General features: G+C 39.8%; 1 protein-coding gene across 6 annotated transcripts in view; it reads right to left on the bottom strand.

Moving 5' to 3' along the window:
- LOC107079092 (inactive N-acetylated-alpha-linked acidic dipeptidase-like protein 2) overlaps nt 1-20,157 on the bottom strand; it is a 295,727-nt gene that overhangs the window by 123,837 nt on the left and 151,733 nt on the right. For all 6 annotated transcript variants that reach the window (XM_015360872.2, XM_015360862.2, XM_015360861.2 and 3 more), the window contains 3 exons: nt 17,707-17,977; nt 12,558-12,677; nt 1,720-1,870 (listed from right to left, as the gene is read on the bottom strand). In XM_015360872.2, the coding sequence (XP_015216358.1) occupies nt 1,720-1,870; nt 12,558-12,677; nt 17,707-17,977 (542 nt within the window). The remainder of the gene's footprint in view (nt 1-1,719; nt 1,871-12,557; nt 12,678-17,706; nt 17,978-20,157) is intronic.

The following is a 20,157-nucleotide window of genomic DNA, read 5'->3' as shown; positions in this document are numbered from 1 at the left end:
CACTTGAACTATTTGTTTCATTGCTATGACAATCTTACCCATATGTACTTTGAGCTTCAAAAGAAAAAAAACACAGCTGTAATAAGTGTATTATCAGGCAAATGTCTCTGTTTTTTAGCAGGTGCACTGACTTTTTAATGACCAGAGACCACAGATGTAAATTAATTCTGCTGGTTAATGCTCGTCTTGAACAGCGTTCATCAACAGAAGGCGTACTGTAAAAAGTCACTGGCAGGTAGAGTGTGTGACCACTTTTGGAAGCAGTACAAGCCGTACACCTGTGATGCTTTGCACCAGGGTGCAGATGCTGTCCTGTCTCATTCTGTCCTGTTCCCCTCATGTGGAGCCTGGTCTCTGAGGTTTAAATGAAAATGGTTGATAATAGGAGAGTAGTGGTGGCTAGAGACAGCTGTTCATTCAGTGTTTCAGTTTATTCTCACACCCCTCCCCTACTGCTTTGTTCCATGGATACTCAGGAGTATGGAACAAGCAACTGAGCCACCAACTGGCTTCTTTCAAGAAACACCCGGATGAGATGGATCAATTAGCTACTAAAAAACACATGAGCTCCAGGTGCTGTACATGTTATGTCACGCCCGGAGGACTCACTGCCCTTAATCAACTCCTTCACATCCCAGTGCAGTTACCAATTAACTTATCAGACACACCTTCTTCCACCTGCCTACTTAAACCAACCTGACCCACCACTCCTTGTTCAGTAGAAGAGGATCTCCTTCCACAGGTCTTAGATAGAATGAGCACCCAGTAAAGCTTCCTGATAACCCATAAACCGTCCAGAGGCAAAGAGATGACAAACCAGCTAAATCATGAAAACAACAACTAACTTTGCAGCAGCTCAGAGCAGCGTCGCTGCCTGCTGTCTGAAGAAAGATACAAGATGTGAAGAAAGGGTTAACTGAGTCCTTTCTGCATGAGGACTGGACTTCTAAGTAACACGCTAGAGTTCTGGCAGGAAAGGGGGATAACTGATAAGGATTCCAGATGCCAGGTAGGAAACCCCCCAGGGAAGGAAAGCTAACGCTGACCATTAAGAGTGACCAAAAGTCTGTGAACTGGCCGAACACCGTGACCTCTCCCCATTACCATTGTAATGAGCTACGTCATAAGCGTCAGAAAAGGGCTATATAAACTGGAAGTTTTGTACCGGCACTTGGAACAATACTTCAGTTTTATTGTTCCTTACATTCCAGAAATTATTTGTGTGTTACAACATGTCTTCCCGAGCCTCTGAGAGAGCAGCGATGAGCGCGCAGGGCCTGCAGTTCCCCATTCCTCAGAAGGAAAAAAAACATCGAAATGCACCACAACAAAATAAAACTAATCCCCTGTTAACAATCTAGCTAATCCCTCTCATCCCTCATTAAACTGCACCACGTTCATTTACACTTCATAATGGGGCAGTGCGGTTTGAGCAGCATCTGTTCTTCCTGCGCCGTGCTCTCGCAAGCGCTGCCCGGCTCATCCGAGCTGCTCTTCCTGAGGTCACCACGAGGCCACAGGCCGGAGCGCACTGGCCAGCCCCTGCGCTGCGCTCACGGTGCTGCCAGGCTCATCTGAGCTGCTCTGAGTGCACTGGCCAGCCCCACGCTGCCCACGCAGGATAAGAGCCCGATGAGCCATGACTCTCAGCATGATCCATACGGGACGTCTGGAGGCCCTCTTCTTGTGTCACGCGCCCCAGTGAGAGGAAACACTCACCGATGCTGGGATACCCCGGTGTGGACGGGTCACCCCCAGGATTCAGAGTTATGCCGAACGCTTCGTCCAAAACCTGTCTTTCATTTGGTAGGTCGCAGGGGTCAACATAAGGCAGGACACCCCCAAAACCAGCCTCTGCCAGTAGGGAAAGCTGTGGAAAACAAATCAGATTGTGAACTTTAAATCTCAAGTTTAAAATAATAATAATAATAATAATAATAATAATAAATCTGAAAACTGACCTAAAGATGGAGCTGTAGTATAAATATATTGATAAAGCTGTCACTTGCGTTATAAATTCATAAAAAATTCAAGAAATACCAATTGTAAGGGTGACAGTGCACTGGTTTTCATAAATTAAGGTTAAAATTAAGGTCATCTGTGACATTTTATCTGCCAAATGTGAAAAGGGTAATACCCAGAAAATATTCATCAGTAATAAAATTTAATTTACCCCTGTAGCTGACACAGAGCCACACAGAAGGGCAGCCCTCCACCAATGACTTTATTAGACTCTTTATATATACTGCAGCAGGTTACCATGTGGAAATATACTGAGTTAATAATTCAGTTTGGAGGTTTCTGGCAACCATATGTACACAGCAGTACTGCTTGCATCTGCATGAGCCTTAGAGTTGCTGGAAACCTAATTAAATGCACCTCTGAGACCCGAGACACTGGACTGCCCTGTAGCCTTTAAGAACTAAATTGCCAGGCTAGAAAGTGCACCTCTGTGTCTCACGAGCTGCTGTGTTCTTTGGTTTCTGTTCCACCTGAGCTTTTAATTTGTGTTATTGAACTAATTAATTCCTTAATTGAACCACATTAATCCCTTTGCCTCGTACTTCATGCATTGGTGAAATGGAGAAACCCTACAAACCCTGCTTTATTCGGGTGTACCCCTGCATTGTCAGAAAGAACAGCAAATGACATTCTAATTCTTGCACGACGCTGTCACTTTTCCAGTAAAGAAAATTAAGGGTCTTGGTCTACTCCTGCCTACAGGGATGAACCCCTGTTTGAGGACTGAACATTGAAGCATCCGGCTATGTGTCGGTACAGTATGTTTTTTCAAGCAAATCTGAAGCCTTTACATGGAAATGATAAATGAAAGTGACAATTTTTCTCAGCACAACAAAGCTGCAGTCCTGTTATGGGAGTCAAAACCTTTGCCCACTTGTTGGAAACATGAACTATATCCAAACAGACATTCACACACTTCACTACAGGTAACCATATTTAAAAAATCGAACACTATATGATTGCACAGCTTTGCAGAGCAGGGGAAGAAATGAAGATAGCAGGGAGAATATGACAGAGAAGTGCCACTGACACTCTGTCATCCTTGAAGAGTGCAGCAGTTAATTACACAGTTTAATTTCCCCTTTCCCAGATGCTTCAGGTCAGAGTTCAGGAAGCAGCTCTCTCAGGGACTGCTCTCCAGGGTGTTGGATGCACTCACTGAACAAGTTTATTGGTCCAGGGAGAAGACTCAATATTGGAACAGAAATCAGATCCATTTTAATGCCTCACTACTTTAAAAGGATTAACTAGTGCAGAAAATTATTGGCTCTCCAAAAGAATTCAAGAATACATTTAAAAAGGAAACACAGAAAGTATTATCATTTGCATGTGATCATTCAGGCTACTTTGAAAAGAATGACGGGGTTTTTGAACAGAGAATACAGATTGAGGGAAATATTATAATCTTGGTTCATCTGAAAGAAAAATAGATGACAGACTTTTCTGGAGATGTAAGCCTGTAATGTATGATGGTATTACAAGGTAAAAGAAAAAACTACAAGATATTTTCCGAAGACAAGTTGGGCACTGCTGAGCAAGCCTAGGTTAACACAACCTTTGTATTATGACACTATTATTTCATTTTAAAATAGATAGGATGACCATAGGATGGTCTTTCAGTGTCAAAATTTAAAAATGCATTTTTTTTCCTTAACCATAACACCAGCATTAGCTAGTATTGTTTCTCTCTTGATTTTAAGTAGACTCTGATATCCGTAAATATTAATAAGTGCTGAGTCTACTCCAGGGTAGCAGTGAGCTGGAGTCCAGCCTGGCAGACAGTGGGTTACTGAGACACGTGTGCCACATTGTGTCTAACTACCCAGCAGAAGTAGTCAGCCAAGTAGACAAAATGCCATTCCTCACTCTGCGCCCCACTGAGAGCTGATGTGTGGGGAGCGTTCTGGCGTACTCCTGCTGCCATCACATCATCCAGGTGGGGCTGCACACTGGTGGTGGAGGAGAGTCCCCATTACCTGTAAAGGGCTTTGAGTGGAGTGTACAGAAAAGTGCAATATAAGTGTAAGCAATTATTATTATTATTATTATTATTATTATTATTATTATTATTATTATCATTAATAATATTATTATTAACTGTGTATCATGAGGAAGGTAACAATTTTGCCTTTAAAAAATCCCATGCACAGCAAATCCCATAAGCAGTTTCTGAGTTCAGAAAACATTACTTGTTTAAGACTAAACTCTAAAACTGCTGCACTAAAAAATCAAATAACACATATACAACAATTCCATAAAATATCCACTGTCCCTGTAATTTAACTCCAGACTATCTATACTGTAAGTCCTCATATTAAATGAAAAGCAGCAATTCTTCACTTGTCTGATAAACTTTATCTTTTAGGAGCAGTGAGCCTGTTCTGGTAAGGCAGTAAATAAACAGGTTTCACAGGGAGCGTGAACTCTTGAATCTAAATCTTCGTTAATCCAGCAAGAGGTTATTCGCAGATAGACATCACGAACCTGTGAATATTTTTATTCTGTCTGAGCTCCTGACATTATCGCCCACAATCATCTCTTGTCCTGTGAATTCTAGTATCCACAAACGTTATCTCCTGCAATAAAATGTGCCAGCCCTATAAAGAGCAAGATACTAAACAAATATGACACCGGCCAATTACAATTCTAATGACAAACAAAGACAACACAGTGGGGAATGACTATCATGAATAAGCATAAGTCCCCGAGCATGAATTTTCAAAACAGATCTCCTGTTTAGATTGTCTTTCTTGCTAACTGTGTTGTCACTTTGGGTCCGGCTTCTTCAATCTTTTTTAACACTACAGTTGTATTCCAAGACAGCGCCTTTGGCAGCAGCAGCAGCATGACCCTGAATCCTGATCTGGTCAGATGCCAGTGGATCCGAGGTCAGATCCCAGGGGCCTGGTCAGGGCTGAGATGGGGGATTTCCATGCAAAAGCCAGAGGCTGCAGGACGTGATGTTGATGGACCAGAAGGTGGAGCTCTATTCACTATTCACCTTCATTAGGGCACCTTCATCACTAATGATTTAACATGGTCCCAGCATGTTAGAAGGCACAATCGCACCTTTACTTCCTCAGACAGTTGAAAACATTGGTATATTGTATATATACTGTACATAATTGGTACAATTTTACAACTTGCTGACTCAGGAAGCCTGGAAGTAGTACTAAGGATACAAGTCATTCTGGTTCGTCACTTTTCTCCCCCCTTCCCTCTGGTGAGAGTTATAGGAGCATAAAGGCATGAACCTCCAGATTCAGAGACTTTTCCCACAAGCTGTCAGATTACTGAACTCTACCCCTACCACTGGCTCACACTGATGTTTTTTTCTTGAGTTGCAAGTTATTTAACATGTTGTTGATGCTGCTGCTGTTCTGTGTTTATGTTTTTGGTGATTCCTTTAATGTCTTTGAATTGGAGCAATAAACTGAACTGAACCTCAAATTGATGCCACAGTATGGTACCTGGGGACACTGAGTTGTAAAAGGTGCTGTCCTTCAGAAACACATATTAAACCAATGTCCAGAATACCTGGTGACTGAAGATCCTATGACATTGTTAGAGCAGGGGTGTTAAATGCTGGCTTCCTTGTTAAATTCCACTTTGGACTCAAACAGTCTGGCTCTTTCCATTTATTCAGTGGGTGAAGTAATCCCTCCCATTTCTACACTTGATCTGCTGTGCAGACACAGAATGGCTGAATCAAGTCATGCAGGTGGTGTCATGACTGTAATCCCTCCTCTGAAGGGCGCTCCAGCTCTTTCACATTTTAGTGGATTATGTGCACCTGCCTCCTATCCTGCCCCTCCTTATTTAAGCCAGACGCTCGCACTATTCTGGGCTCAGCTTCACCACGGCGTCCTGACCATCTGGGTCCGTGGCTGGGAGCGCCTGGCCCTGTTAACCTGTTTCATTCCCCGTCCCTGCACCGGATCCCATTCCAGTTTTTAAACCTTGTCTTGTGTTTGTTTTGGATAGATCACCCGGCTCTGGAGTTCTCCCTGGATTACCCCCTGGACTCCTCTGGTCTTGTTCGTTTTACCCCATTAAGGTTTTCATACTCGATTAATTTCACATATGGCTGTAAATGAAATAATTTTCAGACTGTACATCTGCCTGTGCAGGAGGATGTGACAAGGCAGAGTCTTTGGTCAATAACTGCTGCATAGTTGAATAACGATTCAAAACCAAATGATTGGAGGACTGGAACTACTGACCCATTCAGACAAAAGTTAAAATTAGATAGAGAGCTAATTACAGGACTCGATAGTCTAAAAACACGTGTTTCCAATTTTACTGACCGCTACTGTTTCCTTTTGATAACATTCACTGCCATTTAATTGTGATTATTGCACTACAGACATAGACGTAAAATACAGCCCTAATTCAGGGCTTTTTAGTTTTTGCTCTCATTCAAAAGAAACACTTGTAAGCAGTCCTCTCCAGATCTCCACTCTGCATTTACAGTCTCACCACAGTGTCTGAGCCTAGCTGTCTCCATGCTCCATCACTGCAAGTCAGACAGTCACAGCACACTTCCTCTCCAAGGGCTGCTCTCTTGTCATGTGCGCTCAGAAGAAGGCCACTAACGTGCCAATTAGAGCCTCAGATTCAGGTGTTTGATATTTGCAATGTACCTGTGTGCCCCCTCCCCCCCCCCCTTCCAGAGCCACTGGGGCCTCACAGGGGAGGTGTAGGAGTGCTGCTCAGCACAGTGACACCTGCGATCGCCACAGCCTCCTACACTGGCAAGTGTGACACATTCAGCCCCAGCCACATGCCCTGTCTGGGCGCTCAAGTGCTCAAAAGAGAAAACCTCTTGCTCGGAAGCAACATACAGCAATTAGCCGACGACTTTTGCATCAGAAACACCTGCCGCAGGGGTGACTCACAGACAGACAGTCTCCCTTTTATGCCAGAATGGAGTACAGCAATTTGGGCAGGGTGACACACAAGGAGACGGTAGCACAGCCCAGACCTGAACCTGCAACCACCTGGTATTAATCACTTTGTCCCTATCCCACCAAACCTTCTTGAGCTTGAACCTACAGAATATTTGTATGACATTTGTACGTGGCACAGGAACTTGTGGATAAACAGTATTAAAATTCTTATTGCCATAATTGGAGCTGAAATTGTAATGCATGTATCCACTCTGTGAAGTGAAGTTTGAATGCATTTGAGAAAATACAGTTAAAAAGAAAATATCCTTTCTAAGCAAAATACAATTGTAGAAAATTAACCGACTGATACAATCAAACAGAAGGATACAGAACAGTCTATAACTAAAAAGTAACATTCAGGACAGCAGGACAAATACATAAAAGATAAGTTCAACAGCAATGTAAACTAAGTTCCTTCACTGCACACAGCATCAAGACAGTGCTCCTGTGCTGCAGTTCTTAGGTTTGAGTGTTTGATGTGCTTAATTACTGTCATAAGCCAAGGCTTATACATATCTACCATTATCAACATTCAGTTTACACTGATTTGTAAATTGAAGGTTGAGTCTTAACTGCCAGCTGAGTTTAAGTATTAGTGTTTGTTTAAAGGGTGCCGTGAATAAATTTCTTTCAATGACTCCAGCAGCTGTGCATCATCTTCACTGCAACACTGATCTTGACTCTGAGCTGGTATCTGCATGGTTTCAGAAAAAAAGCCCTCCTTAGATTTCCTCAATATACTATACGTTAGATTTAATCTCTCTGGGTGAGCCCACACGCTTGAAAAATTTAATATACTCAAATAACCCCGTCTAGTATTGCATGCTGGGTGTTTGCACAGAATAAAGCTGTTTTCAACACAAGATGAACTAAACCAACACACTTCACAAAAACAAAGATGTGTCCAAATGAATAATTAAGAATTTTATTTTAAAATGGACCTGAGCCATGTCCTCGCCAACTGGATAATGAAAAAAATGTAAATTAGTCTCTGGGGTTTTATGTGTTTCTTGTATTGTTCTGTAAAGTTAATAAAAAAGTCTTCTGGGTATTTTTCACTCTTTCTTACCATAAATACCAATTACCTTTTCCGCAAATACAGTATGTAGACATAGTTCAATACATGAGTGTTAAATGAAAAATATTTTCTTGGGTATCAGGAGAGACAGAAGAGTGTGTGTGCGGTCTCAGATTATTTTATTCCATTAATCTGGCCTAAAGGACAGATTTCATGTACTTTGAACTAATTGAATGTGTGTCACCAGTGCATGTAGAGACAGCAAAGGGTATTTAATTAAAGAAGCCTTCTGTATGTTGCGCAGTGCTGGGTTTCCTGCTTGTGTGAGCCAGTGGCCAGTGTGCCAGACCTGTGAACACATTCATCTGATGCACAGGGCAGTTACTCCCCTGTCAGCACAGCAGATCAGCAGGAACAGCTACTGTTCACAATATCCCCTCACAGTGATTTACAAAACAGATTTTTTCTTAAAGAATGGAAGTTATTTTGTGTGGTATAAGAAGAGTGGGATTCACTAAATGTAGCAAACAGATGGAAAGATGAACCACACACAGAGCACATTTATATATATAAAAAAACAATTTACAGTATTTGAAATAAGAAAATTGCAGTCTAAAAAACATTACAGGGCACATGGAATTCATGAGATCAGAGACAAATAATTGATTTTCATAGTGATATTTTAACATTTAAGCTAAGGTTCTAAATAAATGAAAACTTCAAGCAATTTCCTAAATGAGCTTAGAAGCACTAAATTAGTATTCAAGGCTTACACACAGATGAGATCTGGATTAATTTTAGTTTTGAATATGAAAGAGCTGGTAAATTGTCTAAATATATCTTAGAGCTATTCTGTAATTTGCATGAAACATTCTGGTTCTAGTAATTAGTACCCCATAAATGTCTGTTAAATGGATACACTAAGAGATAGCCCTATTTAGTAAGAGTAATAAATACTGAATTTAAAATTGTTTCTTGTTATTTTATGGTGTCTTTCCAGCAAGCAACACTAATTCAGTGCAATATGACTTGACACAATAAATAATATTCCATGCCCAAACATGCCTGTGCTACAGAGCTGTGGAAGTGATCCACGCATTATTTCAAGTAGTAGCAAACCCTGCCATATACTGTATAAAGAACAACAAAGGTGAACTTCAAATATGTAGGAAAGCACGCACATGAAAGAGTAGCATTTACATAGCAAGCAGCATAATCCCGTGAGGTAGTTAATAAAGGAAGGGTGAAATTGTTTCATCCACTTATGCTAAATTGGAATACGAATATTATTCAGAAGAAACCCTGAAAATGGGATGCTTATTAAACAACAGCTCTAAATTATGCAGATGGTGAATAACAAATTAAATCACAGATCACTATGCAAATGAAAATGCTTTGTTCACAACAGGCGAAAATTCTGTAGTGTCGCCGATCAGAGGTGGCATTTGAAATCTGACACTCAGTTTTCAGTAAAAAGACCATAATTAGTTCTATCCTCTCAAGACACCAAAAACGTTACTCTAAAAAATGTAATCTAAGCTCTGATCCTTGTCTGAACAGTTATATAACTTCTGAAATGCTGCTTCTCCATTTTCATGGTTTTGTGTTTTTATCCTTGTTAAAAAGAAAGATTGATATTTTTAAGAAGCTCAACCTGGACTTTCAGGTCAGTATTGTCTCAGTGTTATTTTGACAAACACACAGGGGGATCTTTGTTCCTAAAAAAGGCAGGTGTCTATAAGCCCACACTGCGGCATGTGGGTGACCAGTTAGCGAAGCACAAGCCGAGTGGGATGTGTTTAATGTGGATGTGTCTGTGGATGGGACGAACACTATACCAGAGGCATAGTGTGAGCACTTCACACTAATCTCTGACGTGACAGAAGTGATAGACAATCTGCTCTAAGAAAAAAATAACGATAATTTTCTGATAATTCTTTCTAACTAATCGCTCCTTAAACATTTGGCCAAATAAAACATTATACATTTCTACAACATGGTTTCCATTATTATTATTTTGATGCTACTTTTTCTTCTGCACTTTTCCTAGGAGGCTGTCTGCCCCCTGAAGAGAAATCACAGATGGGCTGTAGGATTCATTCATGGCTGAGCTACAGGCCAGAGGGCACCGCTGAAAACCCTCATATTCATGCCTCATGACACGCTCGGCACGTTTGTGAGAGCTGTCTTCATTTATCAGCCATTAGTCGTTTTTCATAACAGGCTTAATTGAAAATGCAGGATCTAAGGAAAGAATTGATACTGGACATGTGTTCTCTTCTGCGAAAGACTGCTTTGAAAGTTGTATGAATTGCACAAACAGGTGCTGTACAGTATGTATTTTCTGAACCTTTTTTGTCTGGAGAGGAGGAGTGGCAGAAGAAGCGAAGCCCGTGGAGGGACAGTGCCTGTGGCAGAGGAAGAGAATGTCCTGTTAACTCTGATGTTCACGTTGTTCCTCCTAACCTGCTGGAAACGATCAAGAGAGGCGCAGTACCTCTGTCGCTACAGTCCATGTAGTGCCTGGAGTAGAGGAATCTGCCCCCAGAAGGGGTGAAAAAGACACGGGAGTCCAAAGCCTACAGACTCCAGTCGCTGACAAGCCACGGTGTTGAAAACAGCGACGCTGTAATTTCTAGAACAAATAAATGTCCGCAATTCTGTGACACAGTGCTGACAAACACACAATTTTCAAATGCAATGTTTAAACAGCTCACTCTGACTCTTCCTTCAATTAAGAAAGAAGTGTTTTTTTACATAATTATCTCATCTAATAATTATCTTACTAATAAGGTACTGTATTTATGCTTTGGGATATCTTTTTGCAGGCATTTCCCTGTTCAAAAAGGCTATAAGTCACCAAAATCTCACAACAGGGGGGCACAGGATACATGAACTGTGTGCCCTCTCATGGACAGTTGTGTTTGCCACAGTTTAATTTTCTTCCCAGTTTCATTACTGCACAGTGCAGGCTTCAGCACACAGCTGTCTGCAAAGGCCAGCTTACTTTATTATCAGCACTCGTTTTCATTTTTTTCAAAAGGTTCGCTAATGTATCTTCAAAAAAGAAACAAAAAAAACCCATTGTCATTATCACAGCTGCACTGGTATGTACAGTATACTGTAGTACTACATTGTTTAATTGGTTTATGAAGTGTGGAGATACTGAAGCTGGATATACTGTATTTCATCAAGGATAATAATCCAGACATGATCATATACATGTAAATGTCTAAACATGGTGTACAGTTGCCTTGCAGTCTGTTTGGGCTCAGTACACCGGAGGAGAAGAGAGGTTTTTCCCCATTAATTTCTCAGTAGGCTTTTCTTTAGGTCCCATATGCCTAAAACACTAAATGTGCCAGAATGTGAAAAAAATATATACTGAAAATAAAGCAATAATCAATTTTCTTTCCTTTTTTTACCTTTGTGGATCTTATCTTCATGAAAATAGGCAGCTTCCCCACTGTATCTGATGGAACATAACCTTTCTATAACACGCTCTGTCTTTTCATCCTTGCAGCAGGAGTCCTTGAATGACAAGCCAGTGGCTTCGGGAGATATTTGAATCTGATAATGCTCAAAGCTTTACTGAAGCTCACACTCATATTGCTGTACTATTGTGACCTTTGCAGTAATCCATTATAATTAGAATGATTGCGTTTCAGTGCCTGGCCTAGATCTGGCCACAATTAAAGTGACTACACCGAGAGGAGCTGACATGAAGGACTAATCAGGGTTATTTAAAGGAGTAGGACAATTCAGAGCATCCTCTCTTGGGACCTCTGAGGTGAGGGTTATTTGTTTTGCAATAATAAAAGATTCAGGGTTACGGGTTCTGCCATGACAAATCAGGAGTACATTGCTAGCTTGTTTATTTTTCTTCTCCAGGTGTTTTTGTTTTGAAGCCTAAATAGACCAAAGATGAATTAAATGCCAAAAAGGCCCAGCTTTGAAAAGACATTTAATATAAAAAGAACACAAATGAAAAAAGGAAAAAGGAAGAGGCAGGGAGAAGTGTACTTAATGATAAAGCGATATTATTACGCAATACAATACAATAAAATTTGCATCTATTTTTTTTGCTTCTTAGATAATTATTTATAAAATAAGAAGCTAAATCCACTAATGCAGGACTTTTTATGTTTCATGAGCTATTGTTACCAGTCCAGTAAATATGTTCCTACAGTATTATTCTAAACTCTTAAAATTGTAAGAGTTCAAACTCCTTCAGTTCTTTACCCCCCTGTTTACACTCTGTCAGTGCAGCAAGCAAGGCACTATATACTGATGACATCACAGTGGTGCTGGCTCTGCAGAGCCCCACAAACCCCCACCACTGATAGATAACTGCAATATGAAACCGGATATCAGAAACGTGTCTTTATAGATCTCCTTCCCGCTATTAATAGAGTCAGTAAATCTTTGGCTTATGTCAACCCCGATGGAAAAATCCCATGGCTCATCCTCTGGGGTTCCTGTGCACTATCTCTTTGTATTTTCTTATCCCCCACGGAGAATTGACAGAGGTAAGAATAGATGGGCTTGTAATTTCCTGCGACGCTTACCTTGTAAAGGAAAGGAGCATGTCCTAGTTTCAACAGTGCAATTTTATTGGTAACGTTGTCAGAGATGCGGGCCTGAATCAGGTCGTCCACTGTTCCATACCGAACATCAACCACTGCTGCCTGGTAACACAGAAAAAGAAAAGGGCGCACAAGGAGGAACGGGTTATAATGAGTCATCGAACATATCCATTAAAGAGGTGGTGTCACACGACTAAGTCTATTTACACACACACGGAGAACTTGTGGCTAATTGTACCACTATCAGTTCATTTCACACACTGTATTTATTGAAATTTGACTGCCCTCTTAGTGTGCTATACGCTGCATACTGCTTGTTATCAGTGTTGTCGCTAATCAATGGGTAACTGCTACTCTCACAACCCCCACCTCCCCCCAGCACAGACACACACAAAAACAACAAAAATGGAAAATGAGAAACTACTGGTGAGACAAACAAATATTCAAAGGCTGTAATTACAATAGGAGAGTCTGGATGTGACTTACACTGCATTACCTGAGTGCAATTAATTTTTCAAAAGACCTCAGGGTAAATAAAATGGAATACATGTGAAGAAAGTACAGCTACTTTGACCCTAGAGACCAGGGGAGTGTGAGATTTATCACTGTTGTCACTGTTTGTATCATAAGAAACTCATCTGTTACACTCAACAGAACAGACACAAACCTGGACTACTGTGTTATTCGGGCTGCAAAAGGAGGTGATCTAAACAGAAAGCAAGCTCACTGGAACACTACCAAATTCAACACGCCCCCTCGGTGCTGGCCAGGAGATGGGCAAGTATATTCCATTCATATACTGCTGTACATAACATATTAATACTGGTAGAAATATTTTGTTTAAACAAGATTGATTATATAGAGTAGGGGACTCAAGGGCAAAAATTGTTGCAATGCAGATCCATTGGCTTGTGTGTGCAGAGTGGGAACATGGAGCTAAATTCCAGGTTTGCACGTTAAAGAGCATCTAAAGATATCAGACCCACAGAAGCACAGGCTGGAGCGGAGAGGTGGGAGTGTGCGGTATGGTACCGGCATGTAATGCATCTCACAGTCTTGCAGGTGAAGATAAGGAATCTACTCAGGAGCTGGGTTCAAGGACTAGCAGGGCACTGTGCTCTTGAACCCCATTCCGAGCTCCTTGGTTGTGAAAATCTTTAGGTTAGTGTCTAATACGGTGCCAATCCACTTCACTCCTAAAGCAAATTCCACTTAACAGATCCTCTGGAACAGAATTAATCTTGTCAAACACATGCATGAAAGCACATTACTATACAGTAAGCATGACTAGCAAGCAACAGTAGAGTTTCATTATTGTGCAGGTAGAGGAGGGGGATACATTAGTTTGAGGCAATAAAAAAGCAAATAAAAATCAAAACTTCAACACAATGTAGAAGGTGCCAGTCACATTAAATGCTAATGGTCACACCAAGCCTGTTAGAGTAAAATCGCTGCAATGGGCATCTTCCATACATCCACAACAATACAACAAAAACAACATCAACAAATATATTTTTACACATCCATAATTGCTCTGTTTCAGCTTCTGGTCTTGGCACCAGACTCTTCTTTTCCTGTTCTGTCAGAATCATGTCAAAGCATCCCTCCATTAGCAGAAAGCAACCCAGTTCCTATCCTGAAAAGATAGGGCACCAGACAGGACACACACACCCTGAATGGGATGCCACTTCATCCCAGAGTTCACAGATGTACACAGGGGACAAGTCAGAAGCACCAGCTAGCAGAGCTGATATGTATTTAGGAGATGGGAGAAATCAGAGCACCTAGAGAAAACCCACAGAGACACGGAGATCATGCACACTTCTGTGTTGCCATTATGGCAATTTAAAGCACCAAAAAGCGGTCTGTATAATGGAAAACCTTTTACCACCACAAGTGTCTAACAAACACACGTTATCGGTGAAGGACCCATAAAAAGATCAGTTATTAATCAGTTATTATAAACAGACTATGCTGCCATGCAATTAATCATGGGTATGACCTCTTGCCTCTATGTTATTTAAAAACTAATAATAATTTCTTAGAACATAACGTCTGCAGACAAGTACCGGCTTCATGAACTGGAGTTGAAAAGAGATCATATATGAATTTACATTCTAAAACCCCATTTTATTAGATCGCATGTGACCACAACACCTTCTTCTGCTGCCTGCAGGCCTTCCTTTGCTAACAGCTGGCTACAGTCCACGTGCAGGACAGCCCAGGCACTTTTCAGACTCTTGTCACTGGGCTTTAGTAAAGACACAGATCATAACGTCTATAAATAGAAAAGGTGCGACGTGAGGACCTTAATCATCTTGATAAATTATCCCTACATCTGCACCCTCACCCTTCTCCTTCTTTTGTTATTAGCTAAATCATAGCATGGCAAACTCAACATCTAAAATTAATGGCTCCTCATTCCACATAGATGCACTGCTGTGGGACCTAATTTCCAAGAAATTATCTGATCAAAGTACCACCGATTACCCCGGGGGTGTTTAAGAAGCAACACTGACCACTAAAGAAGTTAGGGCATTTAGAGATGAACGAGCCTTTATTTGCCTGTATCTGGTTTTATTACCATCTGCACAGTAAGTGCTTACTAGGCCTCATGTCAGAACTCCTCTTCATTTATAGGTATTAATGGTTCCAGTTATGCGGATTTATCTCAATTATTGCTTTCAATGAAGTTTTAACTACTTCTGCAAATCATCTGGTTCTCCTTTGCTTTTATTGATGTTGCTCAGCGTGGTTATTGCACAGAATTTCCTGCCAACCCTTCTCCCACAAGATGTTTGGATTCCCACACAAAAATATCCCCCCCGATGTCTGCTCCTCTCCTCTCTTGACTCCACAAGTCAATCACTAAGAATCCAAGTTGTGCTGCTTGGTGATCATTATTACTTGGACTTTAGGTGAATAAAAAGACAAATTTCAAAGGTTGCAGGGTTTACACCACTGTCTATGGAAGAATTTAATTACTTGTTTTTGATAGGAGACAACTGGCAGCCCTAATATGAGACTGCTTAGGCTAAGGACGCGGATCACAGCAGTAGAAATTCAACATCCTTTCATTTCCTGACTCAAGTGTCACGTCACACAAGTCTGGGGAGGTGGCATCAGCTCAGGCTTATCACATAACAAGCTGTCTGGGTGCAGAAGTATTTTCAGTCTTCATTTCTTGAGCCCTGCGCTCTGTTCCCGTTTATTTATATTCCTATCCATTTAGTGCTGAAATTTAGAAATGCAGACAAATTTATCCAGCTCTGAAATGTTGAGAGTACTCTACTGAGGACCCACAAAGTTGAATAAAATGTATTATTTATATTATGATATTTTATTTGCTACACTACATTGTCTGTAAAACACCACGGACATCGTAAATAGAATCGCTCACAGCACTGAGATTCCCAGATGGTCTAGTGACCAGGGCTGGACATTCATAGCACTGGGGAGACTCTGACGGTGTGGTGACTGAGAACAGTTTTGTGATTGAGAACAGTTTAACGGATTGACTGCATACGGCTCAATGCACAAACTAGGGTGATGTACTCAGTGGAGCACCACAGGGATCAGTACTAGGATCACTGCTCTTTAATGATTTGGTATACAGTATTTGGCGAATTAGTCTGCAGGTCATAACCAACATAGGAGGATCAGCAAACATTGTAAAAATAACAAATGGAATAAAAAAAAGATTTAGATAAAATGCAAAACTGGTCAAACTTTCGGCAGATGACATGAAGTGCAAAGGAATTAATATTAAATAGCAATACAAAATGTGAAAGGCTGTGACTGACTTATAAAAACTACAGAATTCTTCTTGATGCCATAACCTTTTACAAATTAGTTTTATTAACCATCTTGGAGTTCTTGTCTCACCCACATACAGTGCTCAACACTTTACCCATTTCCTTTTTTTCCCAGTTTAAAGGGATTTAATTAATAGGAGAGTCAAATGAGACATAATATGTTCTTTCCTACTCATGGAAAATTCTATAAACATCTGACTTTTTAATTAACAATAAGCTTAGCAGGAAAAATGCAAGAATGAAAAATTAAAAACAAATTTAAAAAATGACAGAATACATCACATATACTATTACAGTATATTTCAGAATAAGTAATACTTGAACATTACTCAATTAACTTTAAAAATAGATAGCATACAATTTTATTCAGTTATAAGAAAATATGTAAACTTTATATACTGGGTACTATTAAAGCTCTGTACTTGTGTAGGTTTATGTACATCAAATACAAAAACAATAACAATTTTAACGTAATACCATATAAACATACAGCAATTAATTTCAGTGTTATTAGGGCGTTAATCCAATATTAGCATCTGCAAGATTTTTATTTATGAGAAGCAAAATTGAACACATTCCACATACAGTACTCTAGACTTCAGAACTGTCTCACACATGGTATTTGAAGTGACCCCCTTTGCCACTAAGACAGAACTGAAAGATACCATCTTTCCTTGACATTCAACATGTTCCATCCATCAAATTGGTAATAATAGTTTTTAGAACTGATTTTAGATATTACAAGTATCATTTAATTGGTTTTAAGAGACCACAAATTGAATACCTTATAGAATGGTCTTATGATGGATTAACGTGGACCATTTTTCAAAGAGAAATGTATTTCAAAGACTGAGAATGAACAGGCACTATTTTTAGCCAGTTAATAAAGGCTTAGTTTTGTTTTCAGAATGTGAATTGAACGAGCAGGAGATAAATGCAATACATGAAGTCAGATTAATTATCCTTCAGAAAGACGGGGGGGGGGGGGGGGATATTTCAGACACTAAACAAGACAACGGACCTTAGCGAAAGTTTTATTTTACATTTTACAAATTTTGCTTCTCTTTTTAGGTAGAGAAGCATACAAATTCCACTTTTTCTCCTGAATAAAACATTTTAAAAACCAAACATTTCCAATTATTTAGAATAATTCTGATCTTAAATGGGACGGGGGTTAGAAAACTACTGAATAATTTGACAGTGCAATTGTAAAAATAATCCTTGTTTATATTCACCAGTCAGTCATTCCCCAAAAATTCAGAACGAATAGACAGCAATCAATAAGGAAACAGGCCGGGAAATCTCAAGTACTGTACCTCCAGGGTGCCGTTTGCAGAATAGGCTGCATAGGTGAAGAGCTGCTCCATGGATTGAGGATTATAGCTCTTGGGATCACAGGACTTTCCGTTAGGAAGAAAGCAGCGGCTGCTGGCTTTGTCAGTGATGGTGTTGGGAGAGGAACCAGGCAGGCCGAGAAGAACCGTGTAATTGGTTACATGGACGTCTGTTAATCCCAGCGTAGTCCACTGCTGTAGAAGCAGCTTCACCTGGGACATCTCTTCTTCCTCAGACAGCTGCTTGAAGTCTCTGAAATAAAACAAGTGGCAAAAAATACAATAAACCATTTAATGGGTTTGAATAGTAATGTAAGGCTCTGGCAGTGAAACCAAGTAGCATATTTGCTGCCGGAGTTTAAGATTCATCTGTAATAAAACTAATAAGCCCACAGTTGACTTCTAGTGAGGTTTGGTCTGACCTTATTATGTTCTCCTTCTTCATAGCTGATTGCACTGAAATGGTCTAATTGTGAGTGCTCATTAGAATACGCTTCCAACTGTAATCTGTGAAAATCATTAAGACCAATTCTTTATTTTTAATTTCCAAGTGCCTTGGCAATATGCTTCACATTCCTATAGCTGCTGATTAAAATTACTGCTTTGAAACAAAATGGTTCCTTAAATGCTGTCATCACAAATCTTTTGTTTGAAGAACAATAATATATCTTTCCTACCCAATCCATTTCATTGTCAGTAAAACAGAATACAATAAACCAACTGTATATTTCAGGCTTCACAAAAGCTAATGCCCCCTCTTTCAACTGCAATTTATTTTAAAATATGCTATTTCGGAGCAGTGTAAATGATTTTTAAGTACAAATTTTAAAAGATTGACCTTAAAGTCAGTATTTCTTTGGCAAATCTCAAGATCTTTGAAGGTTTGCAAAAAAGCTGAGTTTGTGTGCTGTCTTCAAAAATACATCTGAGACATTCCTAATAATCCACATTATTAGGTAACAGTAGATCTGGATAAGACCAACAACGCCTAGTAAACCTATTGCACAACAGAATAGGAAAGCCATAACATTTACTTCTCCAAATACATTTTTTTTATTTCAATACAAGTATCAAGCCACGTGATATTCCACAACTGATTCCAAATGCTATTTTTTGTGAAGCACAGTACATTTTTCTCACACTTACAGTCTGACAAGGGAGTACATGCAACATTTGTCTTCAGGTACAGCAGAAGGATACAGTATGTATTTTATATGTGAAGACACAATACATTCTATAACAATGTTTCCTTGAGCAAAGTGAACATCCATGCTTTTATCTTCACCACAACCGGAGAACAGCAAACACTTTACAATTGCAAATGAAGTGACGGCTTCTCCGGATGTGAGCTTCTCCTCAGTTTATTTCTATTCCACTGACAGGAAAAAATGACCCTTCATTGTGTATTTCAACAAAGATTATGCACAATTGTCCTAACCTTAAGATATAAGTGTCTAATGAAATGATGGGATGACTGAAAAAAGCTTCACTGTAAATCCTCTGTATGCTGACAAGTTATAGTATTTGTGGCATAATAGAAGGCACTCAAAAGCTTCTGTGTGAAATGCTTTGCTTAATCTCAGTATTAGACACTATGCAGAAACTTTTCAATTTACAGCATTTATTCAAATATACTCTAAATCACAGCAAGTGTTCATTTTTTTATAATAATAATTGAGCATCTGTACTGAACCATGTTTTTCAAGGAAAAAGAAAGCTCAACTCATTTAGAAAATGGTCAATGGAATCCGTATACCCAACAGACAATCTGAAAACAAAACATCATTATTTATCAGAGTGTTTCTAGTCAGAGCTGATGTGCCATTCTTAGCCGAGGTGAATGTCTTCACGTTTAGGTAAGGTTTTCCTAGAACCTCATCAGAAACAAATAGCTACTTTTGATGAGCTACTGTATAATTAAAACAGTTTTTTGCATGCCATTAGTAAAGACAAACTCTTGCAAATTTTCTTGCTGAGTCCATAATGCTGCACAACATTGGGAAATAAATGCCACTGTGGACCTTCTGTGAGCAGGTATGACTAGTGAGTAGCACTCTGCACTCTAATTTTACCACAAAATGTTAGTTACCTTTTCTAGGTGGAAATGAAGTAGTAATGTGAGCACATATACAGACAGAACTGGTGTCAAACATTGTTTGCCTATTTTATACTGAGTGCTTAACATTAAGAGCTAAACAATAATAAATTGTTTACCTAAAACTGTAAAATACCACTAAAACAATCCAATATACAATAATAGCTAAACCTATAAAATCATTCAGCCATTTGCAATGTACTGTATGCTGTTACAACATACAATATTCTCAGACATCAACTTGCAAAACTGCAACACTGAGCTCTGTTTTCCCTCTCGATCCATGCCTCCCCAGTGCAGAGCTGCCCTGCAGATCCAACAATCAGAGGGATACCAAA

The sequence above is a fragment of the Lepisosteus oculatus genome, chromosome 13 (assembly GCF_040954835.1).
Source record: "Lepisosteus oculatus isolate fLepOcu1 chromosome 13, fLepOcu1.hap2, whole genome shotgun sequence".
Classification (NCBI taxonomy): domain Eukaryota; kingdom Metazoa; phylum Chordata; class Actinopteri; order Semionotiformes; family Lepisosteidae; genus Lepisosteus; species Lepisosteus oculatus.
Note: the sequence above shows the minus strand (reverse complement) of the source record. Positions and strands in the feature narration are given on the sequence as shown.